Consider the following 23,761-nt stretch of genomic DNA (forward strand, 5'->3'; position numbering starts at 1 on the left):
TTAAAGTAATCTTGTCACAAATCCGGTTCATTTGAACAAATCGCCTCGAACGGACCCCCATCGAAACCTGCAGCTACTCCAAATCCTCACTAATTAGGCCACCTACTCCTAACAAAAGCATTAACATTGTAAGCTCCTTCTGAATGCGACAGATGTTGCAGCTTCTCTCTCCGCCGCCTTCAGTGTGTGAGAATGAAACGAGGCGGCGCCTATTTATCAGTTTTGGCCCCCTTGGCCACGCCCATGCGAATGACGTCAGAGGCTTGGTTTGTACTGGCGACGTGCGGCTCGCAAAGCGACGCAACTCACGCAAGGACGCGCGCCTGGATGGAGCCGCTTGTTTAACGGAGAAAGCGTGAATGTTGTCGTACGATGAAACGGACGCCGGTGTTCGTGTTCAGTTGTCGAGGCTGATCAACGTGAAAGACTGGGATTGGGAACGCGAACATGGACCGATGCGCTACGGTTCGGGATCAACAGTATTGCGAGCTTTGTGGAAAGATGGACAACCTTTTAAAGTGCGGTCGGTGCCGGATTTCCTTCTACTGCAGCAAGGACCATCAGAAGCAGCACTGGAAGAAACACAAACTCACCTGCAGAGAGGCTGACAAGACCAAGATCGTGTCTCAAACTCCTCCTGAGCAGGAGAAACCAGCTGATCCAGACAGAAAAGATCTGATCGAGAGAAGCGACAGCTCAGAGACGGACAGCAGCAAACCCCGAGCCCACAAACTGGCCACTGACTATATCGTCCCATGCATGAACAAACATGGCATCTGTGTAGTGGACAACTTTCTGGATGAAGACCTCGCGCTGTCCATACTGGAGGACGTGAAAGCGCTTCACCACACTGGTAAATTCACTGATGGACAGCTGGTGAGTCAGAAAAGTGACTCTACTAAGGACATCAGGGGGGATAAAATCACTTGGATCGAGGGGAAGGAGCCTGGATGCGAGAAGATCCGCTTCTTGATGAGTCGCATGGATGACCTGGTCAGGAATTGCAATGGTAAACTGGGAAACTACACAATCAATGAAAGGACTAAAGTAAGTATGCAGCAGTAGTAGTGTGGATGATTTATTAACAGGGTTGCATCATTGTTTTGAAGAACTGTATGAGTTACTGTCTACAGTGTCAGATCAATCTGCTGATTTAAAGGGATAGTACACCAAAACAAAAAGAAGCAATGTGACCCTGGACCACAAAACCAGTCATCATTTTTTAAAACTAAGATTTATGCATCATCTGGAAGCTGGATAAATAATATTTCCATTGGTGCGTGGTTTGTTAGGATATGACAATATTTGGCTGAGATACAACTATTTGAATAGATGCAATCTGAGGGTGCAACAAACAAACAAACATCAAAATATTGAGAAAATCACCTTTAAAGTTGTCTAAATGAAGTTCTTAGCAATGCATATTATTAATCAAAAATGAAGTTTAGATATATTTACGGTAGGAAATTTACAAAATATCTTCATAGAACATGATCTTTACTTAATACCCTAATGATTTTTGGCATTAAAGAAAAATTGATAATTTTGACCCATACAATGTATTTTTGGCTATTGCTACAAATATACCCCAGCGACTTAAGACTGCTTTTGTGCTCTAGGGACACATTTACACAGCCATATGTCGTTCCAAAGCTATATGCATTTCTTTCTCTGCTAAACACAAAATGTTTTAAATAATCAAAGAGTTTCAGTCATTTTTTTGTCCATACAGTGAAAGTCAATGGGAACCGAAACTGTTTACTTACCATTCTTCAACATATCTTCTTTTGTCTTCCAAAGAAGACAAACTGTGACGTTAACTGCACACTTTACTCCAATTTTGCTGAAACTAATGCAGTTCAATGTTATTTTTATTTTAAGTTTTAAAAAAAAAGTATTAGTCAAAACATGCATCTCCTCTCATGCATTCTTTATTATAGAGTTTTACCATTTAGAGTAATAGTAAAATCACCAAACTACAAAACAACACAAATGGAAAATAGTCGATTCTCACAACCAACTTCATGAGGTGCATCCTGGAGACTGAAGTTGATGACATGCATGTCTGCTGGCTTTCATTAGTATGCACACAGTATTGCTTGCTTGCTTGATAAGCTAGAATTTCAATGTTTTTACATTAATATCACAACCAAAGTGATGGATGCATTTTTGAACACACACTACGTATATTTTCAATTATTTGATACATTATTCGATTTGATTTTCTCACTTTTGTGTTGTTTCAAACCCGTATGACTGACTTTCTTTCATATAACACGTGCATGTTTTCCATGCAATGAATGCATATTGGCTGTTAAGCTCCGAAAAGAACAAAAAAATGTCACCACGTCTTGATTGGTTGATTAACAAAGCCTGAATTTGAGTGTTATCAGACTGATGCGGATCATTATGGCTTGGCTGATATAGGCTAGTTACTATTTATTATAGATATTTTGTGACTTAGTTCATTTTGGATATAATTATTGTGAGCTACTGGAAAACTATTTTGGTTAATTTCACTGTCATTTCCAGAGTTGCTGCATTCTTTCCTATTTTTTTCTGGCAAATTGTGATTTATTCCTTTATTTTTGGGTTGGGTAAGGAAAGTAATAGTTTCTGCTAAGAAAATTACAGCGAGTATTTATATTTAGATTCTGTTAGAGGCTTTGAGCAACAGTTTCATTTTTTTCTTTGCAAAAACGGCGTGCAACAGCACACGTTAATCTCAAACAACACAAACACTGCAACGCCGAGCTCATGGGTTTGATTCCCAGGGAATGAACTGATAAAGTGTGTATCTTGAATGCAATGCAAGTCTGTGTTAATGTAATGTGGGTTGTTATTCCCTCGATCTGATGATATAAACACAGATCTATGAACATCAACTTTAGTTTTCCTTTAAGTTTACTCTAACCATATATTTGCCATGAGAGCAGTGCAATTACCAAAATAATAAAAAAGACTATACTCAGGCAGTTTTGCACAGTGGGGGTCTTTTTCTGTGCTCTTAAAATTGTAAACACTAGCACTCAAAAGTCTAAACACACTTGACAGGATTGGTTCATGCATCTTCATGGTTATAAAAACTTTCTAATGTAAACGATTATGCTTAAATGCTTGAGATATGTTATATTTCCTTAGAAAATAATGTGTTTTAAATGTTTTTCTTAGAACGAAAATGAACTTTGTTTGAAGTATATCGGGGCCTTAAAACTATAAAACAAACTGTAAAAAAACTGCTACTTAAAATATGAACTAAAATAAATAAAAAATGAATTTTTTTTTTTTTTTAAAGTTAAACTATTTGTTTTATTTCAGTTATTTGTCAAAACAACATTTGGTTTTTTTAGTTTAAATGGAAGTGCTAAATTAACTCTAAATAAACTACAAGTAAAAAGTTGTAACTTAAACGTTAACTCAAAATATAATGTAAAAAGTTAAACTTATTTTATTTCAGGTATTTGCTAAAGCAAAGTTTCTCATTTTGGTTAAGTTTAAGTTGAAATAATAAAAAACAAATTAAACAAACCAAAACTATATAAATATTACTTTTTTATTCAAATAAATGTTGAAATGTTGAAACTTTACTCTTTCACTTTTGTACTAGTTTTTGTAAGTTGAAGTACTAAAATAACTAAATAAACTTCATAGACATTTTAAAAAAGTAATAAAAATGTTGCAACAAAATGTTATCTACAATGAAAATTTAAAATAAAATCAAATTCAAAATATTAGCCAAAATGATAATAGTATATCAGTGATACTTAACTGTTTGTGACAGATTCTGATCACATTATTCCCATACATCTCTCTTAGAAATAAAGCTGTTATTGGGGTGGTGCCCTCTCAAAAGTTCCACTTTTGTACCTTATTCACACTAAAGGAACACATTAGCACCTTCTGAAAAGGTACCGCCCCAGTGACAGCTTTTGTACCTTTTTTCTGAGTGTGTAAATTCAGAGTTTGACGACTTCACTATTATTCTAAATAGTGTAAAGTATACAGTCAGTGGGAGTTAAGGCCACATTTGCATTTGTATATCCCTGTTTTTCCCCTCTCAGGCCTCAGCATAAGTTTCTCCTTGTGTGTGACCTCTGATCTCTCGGGTCGGCCTCTTTCTCACTGTCCCTGAGTATGAGAGAGCGACTGACCCATCCCCACTAGCTCTTTCATATTCAAGGCTTACAAATGATCATGCGAGTTACCTTGATGTTTAGTGCTCTCGGCATCACCGCACTCTTCTGCAGTCCTTCAGTCAGCCCACAATGTTGTAACAAAAGGTCTCACAGGTCTTGCTTTTTTCTCTGGCATTTAATGTTTATTTAATTGCCTCTTGTCTAAAGCTTTATCTTGGCAAATATTTCTGAGTTAAAGAGATTAAAACAAATCTGTCAAGCTCTGTAGCTTTGCCAAACCACACAGATTTCTAATCACATTCACTCTGCTAATTTCCTATGAAACATTCAATAAACATGAATGAGATGCTATTATAGTTTTTCCATTTTTATTAAAATTGTAGTGTTTTTGTTATTTGTATTTTTATTGATTTTTATTTCAGTTTTAGTGAGTTTAGTACATGATGAAACAATGAAAATGATAAATATTGTCAATTTTTATTTAAAGTTTAGTTAGTTTTAGTATTTTTTTTCACACAATTTGTGTTCGTTTTATTTATTTTTTTCAATTATAGTGAGTAATATTTTCCATTTTTTATTTCCATTTTAATTTTAGTATTTTTTAGTTTTTGTCATTTCTACAGTTTTATTATTGATTTCTGTTTCAGTTAGTTTGAGTGATTTCAGTATCAAGTTAAACTAAAGAAAAATGAGATGTTGCTTTGACAACTAGCTAAAATAAGTTTAGTTTTTAAAATATTTTATTTCAAGTAAAAAAAATTTTTTTTAAGGTTTTACATTTATTTAACTAATAAACCTGCTTAACTGGTATTATTATGAACTACTAAAAGAGTCTTGTAGACATGAACAAACACACAAGTTCATGTTTAACAGTTTCAGCCTGTCTTTGAAGGCTTGGAGAGTTAAAAAAAAGTATGTTTTTATTGTATTTCAAACTCTTTTATTTCAAAAAATCAATGAAAATGACATTTTTCTCTCATGGTAAAACATGCTAATGTTGGTTTCACTTTTTGCCTTGATTTCCAAGGGCGACACAGTGACTATTTTTGTCTCTCGTGCATTTCATTACACTGACAAAGGTCAAACAGAAATACTGTATCAACCATGCAGAACTTGCACAACTTTATTTCATGCTTGTGATGGATGCATATTTTTGAACAGACGAAATGACTGAATACATTTATTCTTTATTATTTACTCACTCTCATGTTGACCTATCTGACTTCTTTCTTAGCATTAAGGAAAATTCTTTAATGCTTCATTAAAGCATTAAAGGAAAATCCTTTCTGCATTAAAATTACACAACATGAAGGTTAGAAAGACTGAATTAGCATTTTCTTGTAAAATGTGACCCTGGACCACAAAAGCAGTCTTAAGTCACTGGGGTATATTTGTAGCAATAGCCAATTGTATGGGTCAAAATTATTGATTTTTATTTTATGCCAAAAATCATTAGGATATTAAGTAGAGATCATGTTCTATGAAGATATTTAGTAAATTAAATACTGTAAATATATCAAAACTTCATTTTTTAATAGTAATATGCATTGCCAAGAACTTCATTTGGACAACTTTAAAGGTGATTTTCTCAATATTTAGATTATTTTCAAATAGTTGCATCTCAGCCAAATATTGTCCGATCCTAACAAACCAGACATCAATGGAGAGCTTATTTATTCAGCTTTCATGCGATGTATTTATCTCAATATCGAAAAATTGACCCTTATGACTGGTTTTGTGGTCTAGGGTCACAAATGTACTTCAGTAATCAGTTTTATTAGTTACAAAAAGTTTGTGTGAGAAACAGGTCATTCTTAGCTCTGAAATGTACTTCAGACTTGCTTAACATTGCGCTGGATACGAGATGCATGACAACCATTGGTGTTATTGACAGTATCATTGTAAAAAGAGCGGCGTGAACATTTATTAACACTTCTCCTTTTGAGTTCCACAGAAGAAATAAAGTCATTGAGGTTTTAAATGAGATGAAGGTTAGTAAATGATGCTGACAGCCTCTTAGATTCGACTGTAATGTGACGTCTCTTTATGGGATGCAGCATTACAATAGCATCTCTGTGCACTTCATAGTTTGTGTGAGTGGATCTATGCAAACAATGCATACGGAGAGAGTCCTGCTATTACGGACTTTTGACCTAATTTGCTGGTTTGTGCAAAGGGGAAGTCATGTGGATTTTGCTTCAGAAGGCTTTATTCTGCATATTGAGACTTTTAGACTTTTCTATATAGAATCATTTCACCACTGTATGGTCATATAAAGTCTATGAAGACTTGCATTGGTTATTTATCTAATGCATTATGTTAACATGTCTTTTGCATTTTAAAGGAATAGCTCACCCCAAAAAATGGACTCAATCTCAGGCCATCCAAGATGTAGATGAGTTTGTTTCTTCATCAGATTTTGAGAAGTGTAGCATTGCATCGCTGTCTCTGCAGTGAATGGGTGCCGTCAGAATGAGAGTCTAAACAGCTGATAAAAACATCACAAGTAATCCACACCACTCCAAGTGAAAAGCTGCGTGTTTATTATGGATTGGAGGGTTATTATGGATTATTGACTCAATGAAAGCAACAGTTTAAAGTTAAAAACAACATGATGGATTTGTTTCTTACAAACACACAGCTTTTCTCTTGACTTTACTTATGGACTATTGTGGTGTTTTTATCAGCTGTTTGGACTCTCATTCTGACGGTATGTGATGGAATGCTATATTTCTCCAAATCTGATGAAGAAACAAACTCATCTACATCTTGGATGGCCTGAGAGCGAGTCCATTTTCAGCAAATTTTCATTTTTGGCTGAACTATTCCTTTAGGCAGAAATCCAAGATCCGCCTTGAGTAAAGAGACTGTTGTTTTGGCAGTTTGCAGCTGTCAGATGAATAGGAAAAGAGGATGTCGGAGGTGCTGGTGTGTCATGGGAATGCCAAACATGTTAAAGCATAATCGTTAATCACTCTCTTCTGTTAATATAATGTTGAGCCTAAGCCCTTCTGACTTAATGTCTAGCCTGCTGCTCATGTGCCTTCAATGATCACGCACACGTACGGTTAACACAACCAAGGCTTTCAGAGTGAAATGGCAGGCTTACATTTTTTGTTGGTGTCTTGATCTTTTGTTCTTGCTCATGCATAAACGTTGGCCTCAAAATATAACTTTTTCAGTGTGTGAATTAGATTGGCAAGAATTAATTGGCTCTGAATAAATACTTGACTATGCAAAGTGGCTCAGATTTGAGATAAATGGCATTTCATTTTTTTTTACCCTTTTTTCTGCATTTTTCAGAACAGCACACTGCAAAAAATAGCTTATTTTACTTAGTATTTTTGTCTTGTTATATATATTTTTTTTTAAATCAAGATACTTTTACTAGATTTATAAGCAAGATGACTTAAGATATTTAGTCTTGTTTCCAGGGGACATTTTAAGAATATTTGACTTACCCCACTGGCAGATAATTTTATTTGTTTTAAGCAAAATGCACTAAATTTAGTAAATTTAGCCATTTTTTTTTTGCAGTGCATGTACACAAGAAACAAGAAACCAATCAATTAAACCTGACCACAATTTAGCTAAATCATTGAAACTGAAAAGAAGGGACGGATCAATAAAACGTCCTCTGTTTAAACTCAAGTTCTCTATAATCAACAAAGTGCACACGATAAAAAAGAGCTTCTTTGATTGACAACTTCAGTGATTTTAAAGGGGGACTTCTTTATTTGCTTTCATACAATTTGAGTAAAACTAAAAAAAACCTTTTTCTGCATTTTTCAGAACAGCATGTAGATAATGATTATTTGAACCACTTTGTTGCACACCTGTGTAATGGAGATTTTTTTTCATAAAAAAAGGGCACGTCAACATAACAAAAACTTGTTTAAATGTCCAACATAACTGCATTAAACACTAACAGGTCTTTCTATTTAACATCTAATTTCAATCAATGTTTACACTCCTTGCCCAGCTCTATGCAAAGCATGCTGGAAACAAGAAACTCACTGCTCAGTTTTCAGTTACAACAACTTAATTCATTAAATCGTGCAGTTAATGCAGAAATTTAAGTTTAAATTACAATGTTAAGTTGATGTCAGCAGTAGTATGTCAGCAGAACTCTATTGCAACTTTAATGTAAATGTTATTAACTAGTCATATTTTAGCATTTGGACTGGTTTCAGAGGCTTGAATAATAATCTTTCCTCTGATTTCAGTGGTAGATTAGGAGTTGTTTGACACTGATATTGTTCCAGCATCATGTTCTGCATGGGTTAATAATGCTTCGCTGATGTTTTCAGTGGCTTTCTTCAGGTCATCCTCCTTTTCCTCCTACTTTGGAAATTGTTGTGTCCTGAGAGACTGTGTAAATTTGATATTATCACTCTAAAATCAAAAATATCCAGAGGCATTTACTGCAGAGACTTCATTAAAGGGACAGTTCACCAATTCTTCAAAATATCTTTTTTTGGTTCAGCAGAAGAAAGTCACCGATGATAACTTTTGCGTTATCCCTTTAAGCATTTAGGCTCAGTAATTTTTTTTTTCCCTATATAGTCTCCAAGATTTGTCCAAAACTTAAAATAATGATGATATTATAATGATGCATAAAATTAAAATAATGATGCATATTATTTGCATCACTTAAAATAGTGATGCAAATAATATGCATCGGTTTAAATGCATCATTTAAAAACATAAAATGAATAAATTTACTGTTAGTTGTTTTTACGAGGAAAGTTAATCCTACCAAATAATCAGAAAATGTATCCACCGTCCCGAATGAAGTTCTTGCAGCTCAGTTTGTCAGTTTATTTATTTATTACTATGTTCACTTTTTTGGAGTTTAATTTGAGTCAACGACGGTTAGCTGAGAGCGTATCCGACACAAAAATAAACAGTGGCGTGAGGCTAGCTGTGCTAAACTTCTCTTATCAAATAATCAAAGCAAATATTATTGTTTCAATAATCAGTTGTTTTGTAGGACCCTAAAAGCTTGTATTGTCCATGCAATGCTTTATTGGCAAAACAAATGCCCTTTTTCATCTGCCGCTTAATAATGCCACGTTGCACTCATGTAATTTGGTGAACATTTCCACCGTTGGATAAAGCGATCCTCTATTTCAGGCTGGTAGGCTGGTTTGAATGCATTGCAAGTTGTTCTGAATTAACAGCTCTTCCAAATGCATAAATGTAAAGGATGTCTTCTTTTGTGCAGATGAGCATCACAGTCAGTTTCTGCTTTTTACTTCTTATATTAAATATTCTGCGTTAGCTTAATAATGTATTTGCCCATAAAACCTCAAGCTACAGCGTTTCCCGCAGCACTGCACCATGCAACAGTTTTATCTTTCACCACATTTTAATGTGAAAATGAACACGAGAAAGACTGATGCATATTGTGATATGCAAACAGTGCATATTGAGCAATAGTTTTTTTTTGCTATATGCATTAAAAGCTATTTTCTGTTCTAATCTCAAACATGTTACATTTACTTTTTTTTTATTATGTACACTTCCTGATTTCCTACTACCTACACTCTTTAAAAGAAAGGCATTGATGATTCCATTTAAAAACCTTTCCACTGCAGGTTCTTTAGATTCAGGCCATCCAAGATGTAGATGAGTTTGTTTCTTCATCAGATTTGGAGAAATGTAGCATTGCATCACATACCGTCAGAATGAGAGTCCAAACAGCTGATAAAAACACCACAATATTCCACAAGTAATCCATAAATTGTCTTGTCAAGAGCATCACATCAAAATCTAGCCACATATTTGTTTAGAGCTGTTTTGGCTTGTAAACTGTGATTGAGCTGTGCAGATTTCTCTCCTGATTCAGACCAGATGACTTTTTCACAGGTTATAATATGGATTTGTTTCAGCTTTTCGCTTCTCAAGACATGAACTGATGGACTGGAGTGGTGTGGATTACTTGTAGATTATTGTGGTGTTTTTATCAGCTGTTTGGACTCTTGTATTAAGATTATATGACAGTCCCATGATGCATCTGTGTGAACAGCTCCTCACTAATGAGGGATCCTGCTGTCAGGGTTTTATGGTTCGGAGGGCAGGAACTATTATAATATTCCGACATAGACTCAAACCGGCTGGAATGTAAACAAAAGCCCTCAGCGGCCGGATCGGCCTGTTAATGAGGCTGTAAGGAATGCGGAAGAATGACACCGCTAGGATGGAGCATCGGCCACATAAACACATCCTTTACAGTAAGACCCGAGCGTGCGTTATCTTACACACATCCATAAGATCCAGCTGCCGTTTAGCTGCGGTACATTCACCAGTGTATGTGACGTTTTGTACAAAGAAGCATGTGGCCATTTCTGATGGTCAAAGAACCTAATTTTCCAAAAAAGGTCCTTTATAATTGAGTGTATTCATTGGAAAATACTTTATAAAATAATGCATGGATGTGAAATAGTGATTTGAGCTAAAATGTGTATAAAGTTAATTATACATGCATATTTGAAAGGCCAGTGCCTGGACTGACCAATCACAATCAAGTATTACAGAGAACCGAGTAACAATTGACTTTAATGTGAGTTTAGAAAAAACTACATTTGTTTATTAAGCTGCTATTTTTGATAATTTAAAAATCACTAAACCAATTAAGGGAAACGTATGGAATTGTGAATGTTAATTTAGCTTTTCATATTGACCCAATTTATTAATCTTATTTAAAATAAATGCATATTTTTAATCAGTTAAAAGTCATTAGGTGAAATGCATAGCATTGAGAATTTGTTGATTTTGTTTTATATATTCACCCAATTAATTAATATATTTTTTAAAAGGTGTATAATCATTTAAAAATCATTAAAAATTAAGTGAAATGCATGGAATTGAGAATATCCTGATTTTGTTTTATAAATTTACCCATATAATTCATATCTTTAAAAAATATTTTAAATTATTTTAAAAACCATTAAACTTATAAAGTGAAATTTATGGAATTAAGAAATGTTGATTTTGTTTTTCAAATTCGTGCAAATTTTTATAACTTGTTTTTTTAAATAATTAATAATTTAATTTAAAATAATTCAAACAACTTATAAAAAAATTATTAAATTCTGCAGTTAATGCAGAAATTTAAGTTTAAATTACAATGTTAATTTGATGTAAAGATCAGCAGTAGTATGTCTCTATTGCAACTTTAATGTAAATGTTATTAACTAGTCATATTTTAGCATTTGGACTGGTTTCAGAGGCTTGAATAACAATCTTTCCTCTGATTTCAGTGGTCATTAAATACTTCATTAAGTGACATTTATGCGACAGATAATTTGTTGGTTTAGTTTTTCATGTTAACTAATAATTAATAAATTGTATAAAATATTTTTATTAATTTAAAATCATTAAACTCATTAAGTGAAATTTGTGGAGTTGAGAATTAGTTGATTTTGTTTTCATAATTACCCAAATAATTAATAGGTTTTTGTTTGTTTGTTTGTTTGTTTTTTAAAGTAATCTGAATAATTAAAAAACCACCAAACTAAGTGAGATTTCTGGAGTTATCTGCTGAAGCCGTCTTGAGGAAGCACACACTATCTGCTGAACTGGTCTCGGTGGTTTTGTTTTCAGGAGTTTTTACGGGAAGTGTGAGAGAAGGGCCTGACGGGGGAAGGAAGGTTCATGTGTTTTTTGTTTAGTCATTTGGTTTTGAAGTCAAACCCCTCCCAAACGCTCGTCTCGTAACTGACCCATGTTAACAAGAACTGCAACGACAAACTAAAGCCATGATTTATCATGTTTTTTTTTTTTTTCTAGTATCCTGTCCTTTTGTGTGGCAGACCTCACACTTGCTCAACAGTGACAGATGTGTTTAGCCATCTCCAGCTCATCTCCTCACGCACCGCACGTAGCAGGATCATTAAAATACTGCTTCCTCTGGCAGGAGGCCAAGTATCCAGGGTTCAGATCAGTTCATCTCTGTGTTTCGCGCTCACACATGGAGGTGGAGGTTTGGCAGTGAGGGTTAAAGCACAAAATGTTGTGACGCTCAGGAAACAACTGCCAGGCAGCTGCCCTGGAGTGTGTAAGATCAGCGCTTACATTGTGCTGTAGATAGCTGCATGCATGTGCAATCAAAAGTTACACATACATTATAGGGTACAACAGGGCTAAAGGCACCTTTAGATATTATTTTCCTCTAAACCAAGGCCGTAACCATTTCTTGAACATTGGGGGGACTAACTATATACTGTATATGTATATATATATATATATAAGCTTTTATAAGATCGTGCACAGGGTCTATGGTGGTTACGGCCCTGCTCTAAACCACTAGATGGCACAAAAACATGGCGTAGCACTTTCCAAAACATTCAGTTTTCAAGATGCACATGTATATTTGTCTGATCCTCGATGCAGATTCTGTGCTTACTTGATCTTATATTTTCTGTTTTATAAGATTTAAGTAGCAAATGAGAATCGCTAAAATTAATGCATATATTTTGAGACAAAGATTGATGATTTTCAGTTTTGTTACATATAAATAAAGCAACAGTTTTTAAATAACAAAAGAATATGTAAAAGTATGGTATTTGGGGTGGAAAGCGCTCCTGCTGTTGGGGCTAAAAGGCACAGTAATTAACATGATAATTAATAGATGACTAACTTATCCATTTGTTGACATGACATGGTTAGATTCAGATGGTAAGTATTATATATTATGTTATATATATTATATATACCATGTTTATTATCCATTTATGCCAAAAATCATTAGGAAATTAAGTAAAGATCATGTTCCATGAAGATATTTAGTACATTTCCTACCGTAAATATATCTAAACTTCATTTTTGATTAGTAATATGCATTGCTAAGAACTTCATTTGAACAACTTTAAAGGTGATTTTCTCAATATTTAGATTTTTTAGCACCCTCAGGTTCTAGATTTTCAAATAGTTGTATCTCAGCCAAATATTGTCCGATTATAACAAACCATACATCAATAGAAAGATTATTTATTCAGCTAAAATGTATGTATAAATCTCAATTTTGAAAAAACTGACACTTCTGCCTGGTTTTGTGATCCAGGGTCACATATCATTTGTTGTTACTACTGTAAATCTATATTAAATTATTATAGGATCTCATTCAATGCTTTCGGAATCTTTACTTTTTAAAATGATTTTGTTTCTGTATTTTAAAATATATTTTTTATATTAACATTTTAATGACAGTATATTTATTGAACAAAATTAATTCTTTTATTTTTCAAAATTAGCAGAACATTGTTTTGAACAAGTATTAACTACAAAATACTTAAAAACATTATTTTAGTATCAATACCGTGTGCGGGGTAATACCGTGTGCCCCTCTTGCCACCTCATACATTTATACGATTTTTAAACAAAATAAACAAACACAAAATCTGTTGCTCAATTAATTTTCAATACAAGCGTATATTTTTTTCTGCAATTATACAGTTTAGGCGCAGCGAATAGCACTAAGTTGTGCCTTTAGCCCGTTGTACCCTATTACTTAATTAAAAATAATTAAATAATTTAAATAATTAATTATTAAATAATTTAATAATAATTTAATGGAATAAAACCTGTATTTTGAATAATTTAAAAATCATTAAACTCATGAATTATTAAATTATTATCTGTATTTTATTTAACTTGTGAAGGATTTATAGATTGTGGCAGTATTTGTACTGACTTTTAGTGAATTTGAATTTATTAAATATTGTAAAAGAAAATACATACTTTTTTATTTATTTATTTTTTGTATTCGCCCAAATAAAGAACTTAAAAAACAAAAAAACAAAAATGCATTTTTAATCATAATTATTAAAAATAATTAAACACATTAATCATTGCATTAAATTGAAGTTTCTTTGTTTTAAATGTAATTATAATGTATTTAGAGATTGTGGTAGCATTGTTTTTATTTTTGAGCAATTTTCTTCATAGTCACTCAAATAATTTTTAACTGAAGTAAAATATAATAATAATAAAGTGTATTTTTAATCATTAAAAAACATTACACTCATTGCACGTATTGATTTTCTGATGTGAGACAATGTGGGATATGAAGATTTCCATTAAAACCTTCCCATGCTTTTGACACAAACCACTTTATCTGAAGTCCAGTCATATGAGTTTGTATTATTGGGGCTGCACGAATTAGTCAGAAATCATACTGTAGCTGTTTTCATGTAATTTGATCTGCAATATTTCAGAATTCAGTTTACACTCACAAATATATATATATAATATTTGGCATTTTGTTGTTGTCCCGACTTAAATGTATTCCATTTAAAAAATCTATTTAATATAATTATATTTTTTAAGAGGGAAATTAATAATTAAAATAAGTAGCTCTTTTTTATATAATTAAAAAATATATATAATTTCATAATCATTACACAAATTTTTTTTGTAAAGTATTTATACATTGTGGTAGTACAAAAATGTATTTATTTTTTTCCTAAATAAATGTATAACAAAATTATTTTTCATATTCACCAAAGTAATTAAAAACTAAAATAAATAAATATTAATGAATTTAATTTTATTTAATTAGTTAGTAGTTAAATACATGGATTTTCACATTTACCTTGTAAAATATTTATACATTGAGGTAGTATTTTGCAGGGACTTAACTGCATTGAATTTGAATTTATTCATAAAAATAATGGGTAACAAAACACGTTTTTCAAAAAACTATTATTTTAGGGAAAAATATTTTTTTAATTCACCCAAATAATTAAAAATGTGGGATATGAAGCTTACATATGAAAATTAAAAGAGCAAAAATGCATTAAATATGAGTGTAACTGACCGTTTGGTCTGTTTTGTTCACAGGCGATGGTGGCATGTTATCCGGGGAAAGGCACTGGTTATGTGCGTCATGTGGACAACCCAAACGGTGATGGGAGATGTGTCACATGCATATATTACCTTAATAAGAATTGGGATGCCAAGGTACGTAAATCATCTGTGACATCAAATGTTTTGTCTTAATGTTAAAAGAGTATGATCTGAACAAATCTTGCAATCTGACTTTTAATTTGAACAATGATGTTTGGTCCATATTGCACCCTATTCTGGAAGATTTTAAGGCCTTGCGGTTTTTAAAGCATGTTGAATGTCCAGCGTCGCCTGCATCATTTCAGTTTAATCCCATTAACCTCACCGATTGTAATCTCCAGAGAAAACCAGGAGGAGAAATCCTAAAACAGCTCACGAGTCACGGAAATGAGACACGAGGCTCATTAAAAGAGAAAACCATGGTGCTCGCACACGAACCATGCAATTAATGCAGTTTACTTTATAAAGATCACATGCATGTCCGAACTATTTTTTTTTTGTTTGTAAAATAAAAATAATTTTTGCCTGTTGTCAGATACAAGATAAGTTGGGTCATAATGATTATTGTGATGGTATCGTATTCATATTAGGAGAACTACAATAAACTCTTTTAAAGCACCGCAGGAAAAATTACAATAGATGCACTTCACAGCATTTTCAAGCGTGTTTCCCTGATGATTTTGCACTGTTGTGCATACGTGGGCATTCACTATGTACCTGCATAAAGCGTGTGTTCAGCTCCCCGGAGAGAAACGTGCTGTGCGTGCGGATCGTATGTGTGAAAGGTTGATTCTCGCACCCTCAGCAGTCTGCTCCCTGCGCTTGCGTACGGCTCTTTATCCAGCATGTGGCCTTTTCCTCTCGTCCCTCTTCAGGAAGGCTGCGCTCCGCCGCTGTTTCCTATCCTAACCTCCTGCAGACCTGGCCTCTCATTGTTTGTGTCGCTCTGTTATTTCTGCTAATGGAATTTATCATTATCACTAAAAAAGCTCCAGTCACGCACTGCTGAGTCGACTATATTGTCAGTAGTCACGTTAGTTTAATATGACTGATAACTGCTGGAAAAAAACTACAATTGCTTTTACAGTAATGTCTATGGGCCAAAACATTTAAGTGAGTTTGAATGCAAGAATTTGCAGCTTGGATTTTGTTGAAGCACTTGAGTTAAAGTTTTATATAAAATTTGACACAGATAAGGTCATTAATTTGCTTGTAAATCTCTCCTTATGCTGTATAGTATCACCAAATCTTAGATTCAGTCTTTTTGTAATTTAGTTTTCATTCAATTCGCACAGGTTTTGTATTGATCTGAACTCATGCACCTCAGTTTTGGAGTGAAAAAAAGCATTATTTGTGGATAATTTTGGTAATGTTCCGTTAAAAAGAAGGAGCATGAGCTCTGATCAATGAGACCTATGATTAATCCGTTCCAAAAAGAAATATTGAATACGAGATTTGGTAATAATATAGTTGGGTATCATAGGATTTTTATCAATTGTAATTACGCTTCCAGTTCTGCTTAGCGATTACGATTCTTATCGGTTCCCATTTTTGATTCCAAATGTAGATATCAAGCATATTTATTCTGTCTCTTTTTGTAAAACATTTAATTGCTGCTGAATACCATGAACAAAAATCAGCCGGCTACATAAGAACTGGACTTGATTAAGAACTGTTTGTGTGCAGAATAGATCTGCACGTTTGTGGATAAATTGAGACTTTTACTTTAAATGGAGGTTGTAGTTCTCACACAATTCTGAAGAGAGAATATTAGACAACGAAACAAAAACTCATGGAATTTATGACTGGAATGATTCAATGACTCCATCATGTTTCATTAGTGAATGAATCTCTTGAATGAATGATTCAAAGACAGACAAATAAATTTTTAACAGCCTCTTTTTTCGCCATCTAAAAATAAGATGTCTACACAAGAATTGATAATTTTACAACAAGTATCCCATGAGTAAGATGGTTTTCGATTCCCAACCCTAATAATGAGAGATTTACAAGACAATTTTTGTAGGTCAGTTATTTTTGATTTTTGAAGTCTAAACATCCTAAAAAAATAAAAATTCACAATGAGTAAGTAATTCAGGTTTTTGATGATTTGTCTAATGATAAACCTGATCTCATAATTGATTTCTGTGTTATTCGTGTCTTCAGAAAAATGGGGGCATACTGCGGATATTTCCAGAGGGCAAAGCACAGTTTGCAGACATTGAACCCAAATTTGACCGTTTGGTTTTATTCTGGTCTGATAGACGAAACCCTCATGAGGTCCAGCCTGCATATGCAACAAGGTTATCATCATCATCATCATCATTGATGAAGCGCATGACACATGCAGTGAATTTTCTTCTCACATTATGTTTTTGGTCTAGTCCTGTTTTTTATCTCATAAACTTTATCTTTGTCATTGTTTAGATATGCCATTACCGTGTGGTATTTTGATGCTGATGAGCGGGCAAAAGCTAAAGAAAAGTACCAGGTAACAGGTAAGCTCATAGCCGCCGCCCCCCCCCCCGCCCCTCAAAAAAGTCATTATTTTCTGTGGAACACAAAAGAAAGATTTAAGCAGTCTGCAGTTCAAACCACAAAAGGCCAACTAAGATGTATATGAGAGTTTCAGATTTGGAGAAATGTAGCATACCATCAGACGCTCAGCAATAGATGCTCTGCAGTGAATGGGTGCCGTCAGAATGAGAGTCCAAACAGCTGATAAAAACATCACAAGTAATCCACTCCACTCCAGTCCATCAATTAACATTTTGAGAAGCCAAAAGCTGTGCGTTTGTAGAAAAAAATCTGTTGTTAAGGTGTTCAGGCCATTGCTAAAATATGACTCCTCTGTCCATAATATTGCTTTCTCTAGTAAAAAAAATTATTTCTCTTGTCTTGTCTGAATCAGTAGAGAAATCTGCACAGATCAAGCAATGTTTACAAGCCAAAACCAATACGTGGGTGTATTTGGATGTCAGAGACAACAGGAGATGAACTTTTTTACTGGAGGAAGCGTTGTTATTATTGATTACATACTCTATTTTTGCCTGAAGCGACAGTTTAAAGTTAAAACATTTTAATGATGGATTTCTTTCTGATAAACATGCAGCTTTTGTCTTCTCAAGATGTTAATTGATGGACTGGGGTGGTGTGGATTACTTGTGATTATTATTGTGATGTTTTTATCAGCTGTTTGGACTCTCATTCTGACGGCACCCATTCACTGCAGAGCATCCATTGCTGAGTGACAGTATGCAACATTTCTCCAAATCTGATGAAGACACAAACTCATCTTCATCTTGGATGGCCTGAGGGTGAGGACATTTTCAGCAAATTTTAATTTCTCAAAACCAAACAAGCACATGTTTTGTGCAAGTTAGAAATAAAAATTTTGTCAAAATTCTGAAGGTAATGTTAGCTTTCTTTCCTTCTTATGGTTGTCTTTTTGGAAAGGTGCTGGTGAGAAAGGAGTGAAGGTGGAGCTAAACAAGCCGTCTGAACCAAGCTAATCAAATGATCATTAATCCAGACTTTTCCTGGTTACCAGCTGCGTGGAAAAAGAGAAGAGTTGGCAAAGGCAAGGGTTGTCCGTGACGAAGCAAGAGAAAGGAGTGGAAGATTGAATTAATGGAGATTTAAAACTCTGCAGAAATCAACCACAGTTACCAGAAAACCAGCTAATTTTAAATATGACTCTGTTGGTTTAATTTCATTTTTAAAAAGGTACAGTACTCTGTATTACATTTACATTAATGCCTCATGTGACTGGAGTCACTGTGCCTCTGAGGAATGTTTAAAAAGCCTTTTGCTTTTGTTTCTGGGACGAGTTTCTGCATTTTGACCTGATCTTTGTGAATCAAGCTGCACATCTATGCATGTTACTTCTCATTACTGCTTCAGTTCTGATCAGATTGTCTGTTCATACTGAAATACACCCAATGCCAGCGAGGAAGTGAACTTTTGGCATGTTTATTCAGGACTGTGAGCTGGCAGATGCATCATGGGAATGTCATCTGCAATTCTACAGCTTTACTTTCTTACATGCACTAGCTCAGTGCAAGTCCAGTATTGAATGTTATTGTCTGTCATGACCTGCACGGTATTGTCTAATTTCGACAAAATTAAAGACTGTTTGCTTTATAGACATTGTTTCTCTTTTAAAAAATATTCTGAAACAATTTTAACAATTAGTATTTCTGTTTGTGTGTGTGTGTGTGTGTGTGTGTGTGTGCTGGCAAAGTTAAGTCATGTGCTTGAATTGAATTTAGCATTAATATAAACTGATTGTCAACCATACTATTTTATTATAAGCAAGACCACCTGATGGTATTTAATAAAAAAAAAAATAATAATAAAAAAATAAAAAAAATATTCTAGGATACTTAGTCATTTTACATCAAATGTCAACAAAATATTTTAAATATTGAACAGCAGAATATTAAGTGGATTGGGGGTTTTAACAAAGACTTACATAAATGGAGATCTCACCTTTTTCTGCATTCAGCCACATAGGTTTCGGCAAGCATTATAAATAGATGTACTAAACGCGAGATGTTTATTGTTATCTTCAATTACTGCTGCACTAATTGTGATATTTATTACATAGGTGTGCAGGTTTTTAGCAATTAAGTTAAATGAGGAATAGCTACAAAAATTGAGCAACTGCACCACTTTGTGGTCACGATGGTAATGTCAAAACTTAACAGGTTATGTGCAGAATTTTTCTAAAGTCAAATTTAAGACCATTTTAAAACCCTGCAAGTATGTCCATACTGAACAAAACACTACAATCTCAAATTCCTGTACTCAAAGAGGCTGTGACGCACATTAAACAATTATTACACACTATTAAACCGGGTAGGCCTAACAGCAAGTTTAAAACATTTAATGAAATTGCTTATGCTAGCCTTTTAATTCTCACACTAATTAGTGGTCGATCGATATTGGATTTTGCTGATACGGTAATAATGTGTTTAATAACGCAAGTAAAATCCATTTAATTAATCTTTTTAGACTTCCCTTCCTGTAGCCTACAGGTCGCCCAGAGAAGCCATTGAATTAAATGCCACATACAGTTTACTGTGCATCCAAAATAAAAAGATATCATATCCAATGATATAACACCCCAGAAACTTTGGGACTCTTGTCGTTTACTGTTTTATTAATCTGATCAATCGAACGACTCGAGGTTAATTTATAATTCTCGCAGTGCTTTGTAGCTACTTTATAGAGCTCAGTAGTTTCATTCGTTTTTGTATATCCTTGTATAAAAGAAACTGACATATGTTTAGCATGTTTTTTTTACACCTATAGGCTAATGTTTCATAACCATTCAAGAATCGATTTCACCAGAGCTGTATGTTTTAATTCTAACCCACATCTTACCTTAATATTAATGACATTGTTCTCACAGATTTCTTTCAGAACTTTCTTTAATATTTGTCGAGAAGTTAAAGTACCTTCCCTCAGAAAACCTGAGACTGCTGCTGCTCCCACCAATTATAACATTTTTTTCTGCTCCTTCCTGAAGCGCAAATATTTAAATATTTCTGGAACTGTTTTAAGAGGAATGCGCTAATACACAAATTAATAAAACCCACTTTACCCAAAGCACATAAGTGAATAAATTGACATTTTAAACATAAAAATAAACCCTGCAAGAAGCTGACAGTTATGGGACAAAAATAAACAAGATCTATGCTACATAAAATATCAACAGATGATTGGATTTTAATATTAAACAAAATGAATAAGATTAAGGTAAAATTAGGCTACACTTTCTGAATTAATTATTGGTTTGGATTCAAACTACTAAAATTATTTGCATACATCCTAACCCAGGTGAAATACAAGCACACTTCCATAATGTACTTAAAGTGCTCTATTTACGCGCACTAATTTTGTACTTAATATACTAAACATTATACTTTAGTACTTCTTAAGATCATCTAAGTGTACTCATCTGTGCTATTTTGAGACACTGTGAATATGAACTAAAATGCGCTTTTAACATACTATCTTTGTATTTAAAAAATGTATTTAGTTACCACTTGTAGTACACTTGAACCCATCTTTCATTCACTGGCAAGTTAAACCAGACCCATAACCCATCTCACATTTACTGATTTTCAATGGTACATTAACATATGTCAGTGTTATTGAATGGATCTCTCTATAATTTATGTTTTGACATTACATAGTTTCACTGTTGCATTGCTGCCCAAAGAGAACCCAGGATAGAGAGGCTGAGTGAATGTGGTGTGGACTTTATGAATGAGGGTCATTGTGTCAGAGACGCTGTAGAAGGACAGAATTCCTGCACCATGATCCACATACAGTCCTATTCTAGAGGAGCTGGATGCTACGATGAGTTTAGTCTTAATGTTATTGTGCAGGAATATGTATTTGGGGGGAGAACACAACAATGTACAGGACTTATTATTATGTCCAAACTTACACTCATTGCTACGTCTCTTCCTACTGATGCTCTTATAGGACACTGATACACCCAAACGTTCACTCTGAGCGTAGTCAACCTCCCAGTAACAGCATCCAGACACACTCTCTCTACACAAAAAACTGTCTGGATGATCAGGATACGGCTGGTCTGTATGAGTGCTAGTAATCGTCCTGCTCTTATCACACAGACTGAGGTTTTTGTTAATCGTGTTTGGATCCAAAAGGAACTGATGGGAATCTAAAAAAACATAAGTACAGGGTGGGCCATTTATATGGATACACCGTAATAACATGGGAATGGTTGGTGATATTAAAGTCCTGTTTGTGACATATTAGTATATGTGAGGGGGCAAACTCCTCAAGATGGGTGGTGACCATGGTGGCCATTTAGAAGTCGGCCATCTTGGATACAACTTTTGTTTTTTCAATAGGAAGAGGGCCATGTGACACATCAAACTTATTGGTAATGTCACAAGAAAAACAATGGTGTGCTTGGTTTCAACGTAACTTTATTCGTTCATTAGTTATTTACAAGTTTCTGACCACTTATAAAATGTGTTCAATGTGCTGCCCATTGTGTTGGATTGTCAAGGCAACCCTCTTCTCCCACTCTTCACACACTGATAGCAACACCGCAGGAGAAATACCAGCACAGGCATCCAGTATCCGTAGTTTCAGGTGCTGCACATCTCGTATCTTCACACCATAGACAATTGCCTTCAGATGACCCCAAAGATAAAAGTCTAAGGGGGTCAGATCGGGAGACCTTGGGGGCCATTCAACTGGCCCACGACGACCAATCCACTTTCCAGGAAACTGTTCATCTAGGAATGCTCGGACCTGGCACCCATAATGTGGTGGTGCACCATCTTGCTGGAAAAATTCAGGGAACGTGCCAGCTTCAGTGCATAAAGAGGGAAACACATCATCATGTAGCAATTTCAAATATCCAGTGGCCTTGAGGTTTCCATTGATGGTGCACCACCACATTATGGATGCCAGGTCCGAGCATTCCTAGATGAACAGTTTCCTGGAAAGTGGATTGGTCGTCGTGGGCCAGTTGAATGGCCCCCAAGGTCTCCCGATCTGACCCCCTTAGAAGAGTGGGAGAAGAGGGTTGCCTTGACAATCCAACACAATGGGCAGCATATTGAACACATTTTATAAGTGGTCAGAAACTTGTAAATAACTCATGAACGAATAAAGTTACGTTGAAACCAAGCACACCATTGTTTTTCTTGTGACATTACCAATAAGTTTGATGTGTCACATGGCTCTCTTCCTATTGAAAAAACAAAAGTTGTATCCAAGATGGCCGACTTCTAAATGGCCACCATGGTCACCACCCATCTTGAGGAGTTTGCCCCCTCACATATACTAATGTGCCACAAACAGGACTTTAATATCACCAACCATTCCCATGTTATTACGGTGTATCCATATAAATGGCCCACCCTGTAGATAATCTTTCATTATTTAGAACATAATCTTGTTTTTATTAGATACACCTTAAGATCAAAGGGATACACCTTAAGATCAAAACTTGCATCCCAAGTATTCCTCTCTGGTCTCAAAATCAGGGCCAAGAATGATCTGAATGTGTTTCACTAGTAAAACCAAAATACATCTGATATTTAATATTTAATCATGTTGAGAGAAAAATATATACTAATCCATTAATGCCGAATGAACTTCAATGAATAGATGAATGCCTGATTCATTTACCTGTACCAGATATGTTGTCGATCGCTTCTCTGCAGTATTGATTTAGTTGGTCTCTGATTTTAGAGACAGATTTCCCAACTTCATCAAAAGAGGGGACAGAACTGATGATGATTCTGGGTAATTTTGAAGATCCAGAGAGAGACGGACTGGAAACTCTACACAGACAAAAAGACAAACATCAGATAAAACAGAAATACTTCACCCAAAAATGAAAATTCACCAATTTGAAGAATCACCACAGAGCTCTTCTATATAACACCATTCATAATAAGAATGACTGTCGTGACCTAAATTCGATGATGTTACCTGGAGCAAATGGACGTGATCATCCGTGTCTGAAAGCTGCTCCAGTTCAGCCTTATTCCTCCTCAGATCCATGATCTCCTGCTTCAGTTGCTCCAGCAGTTCTTCAGCTCGACTCACTGAAGCTCTTTCCTGAGCTCTGATCAGCTGTGTCACCTCAGAGCGGCTTCTTTCAATGGAGCGAATGAGATCAGAGAAGATCTTCTCGCTGTCCTCCACTGCTGCCTGTGCAGATCGCTGATGGGACATGCATCACAATCAATCCATTTCTTCCTGATTTCCAT

At 34.6% G+C, this 23,761-nt stretch overlaps 1 protein-coding gene across 2 annotated transcripts; it reads left to right on the top strand.

Moving 5' to 3' along the window:
* The first annotated feature begins 276 nt into the window (after nt 1-276).
* Nucleotides 277-19,322, top strand: egln1a (egl-9 family hypoxia-inducible factor 1a). Of its 2 annotated transcripts, XR_013785390.1 has the most exons (6): nt 286-1,047; nt 14,982-15,101; nt 17,154-17,290; nt 17,415-17,485; nt 18,180-18,304; nt 18,444-19,131. XR_013785390.1 is itself a non-coding variant. In XM_079439344.1 (5 exons), the coding sequence occupies exons 1-5, from the start codon at nt 448-450 to the stop codon at nt 18,497-18,499; spliced, it is 984 nt and encodes a 327-aa protein (XP_079295470.1). In that variant the 5' UTR covers nt 277-447; the 3' UTR covers nt 18,500-19,322. The 2 variants fall into 2 exon arrangements, 1 of the variants encoding a protein (XP_079295470.1); XM_079439344.1 differs by lacking the exon at nt 18,180-18,304 and having other exon boundaries at nt 277-1,047; nt 18,444-19,322.
* Nucleotides 19,323-23,761: the final 4,439 nt, after the last annotated feature.

The sequence above is a fragment of the Barbus barbus genome (genome assembly GCF_936440315.1).
Source record: "Barbus barbus genome assembly, chromosome: 18".
Classification (NCBI taxonomy): Eukaryota; Metazoa; Chordata; class Actinopteri; order Cypriniformes; family Cyprinidae; genus Barbus; species Barbus barbus.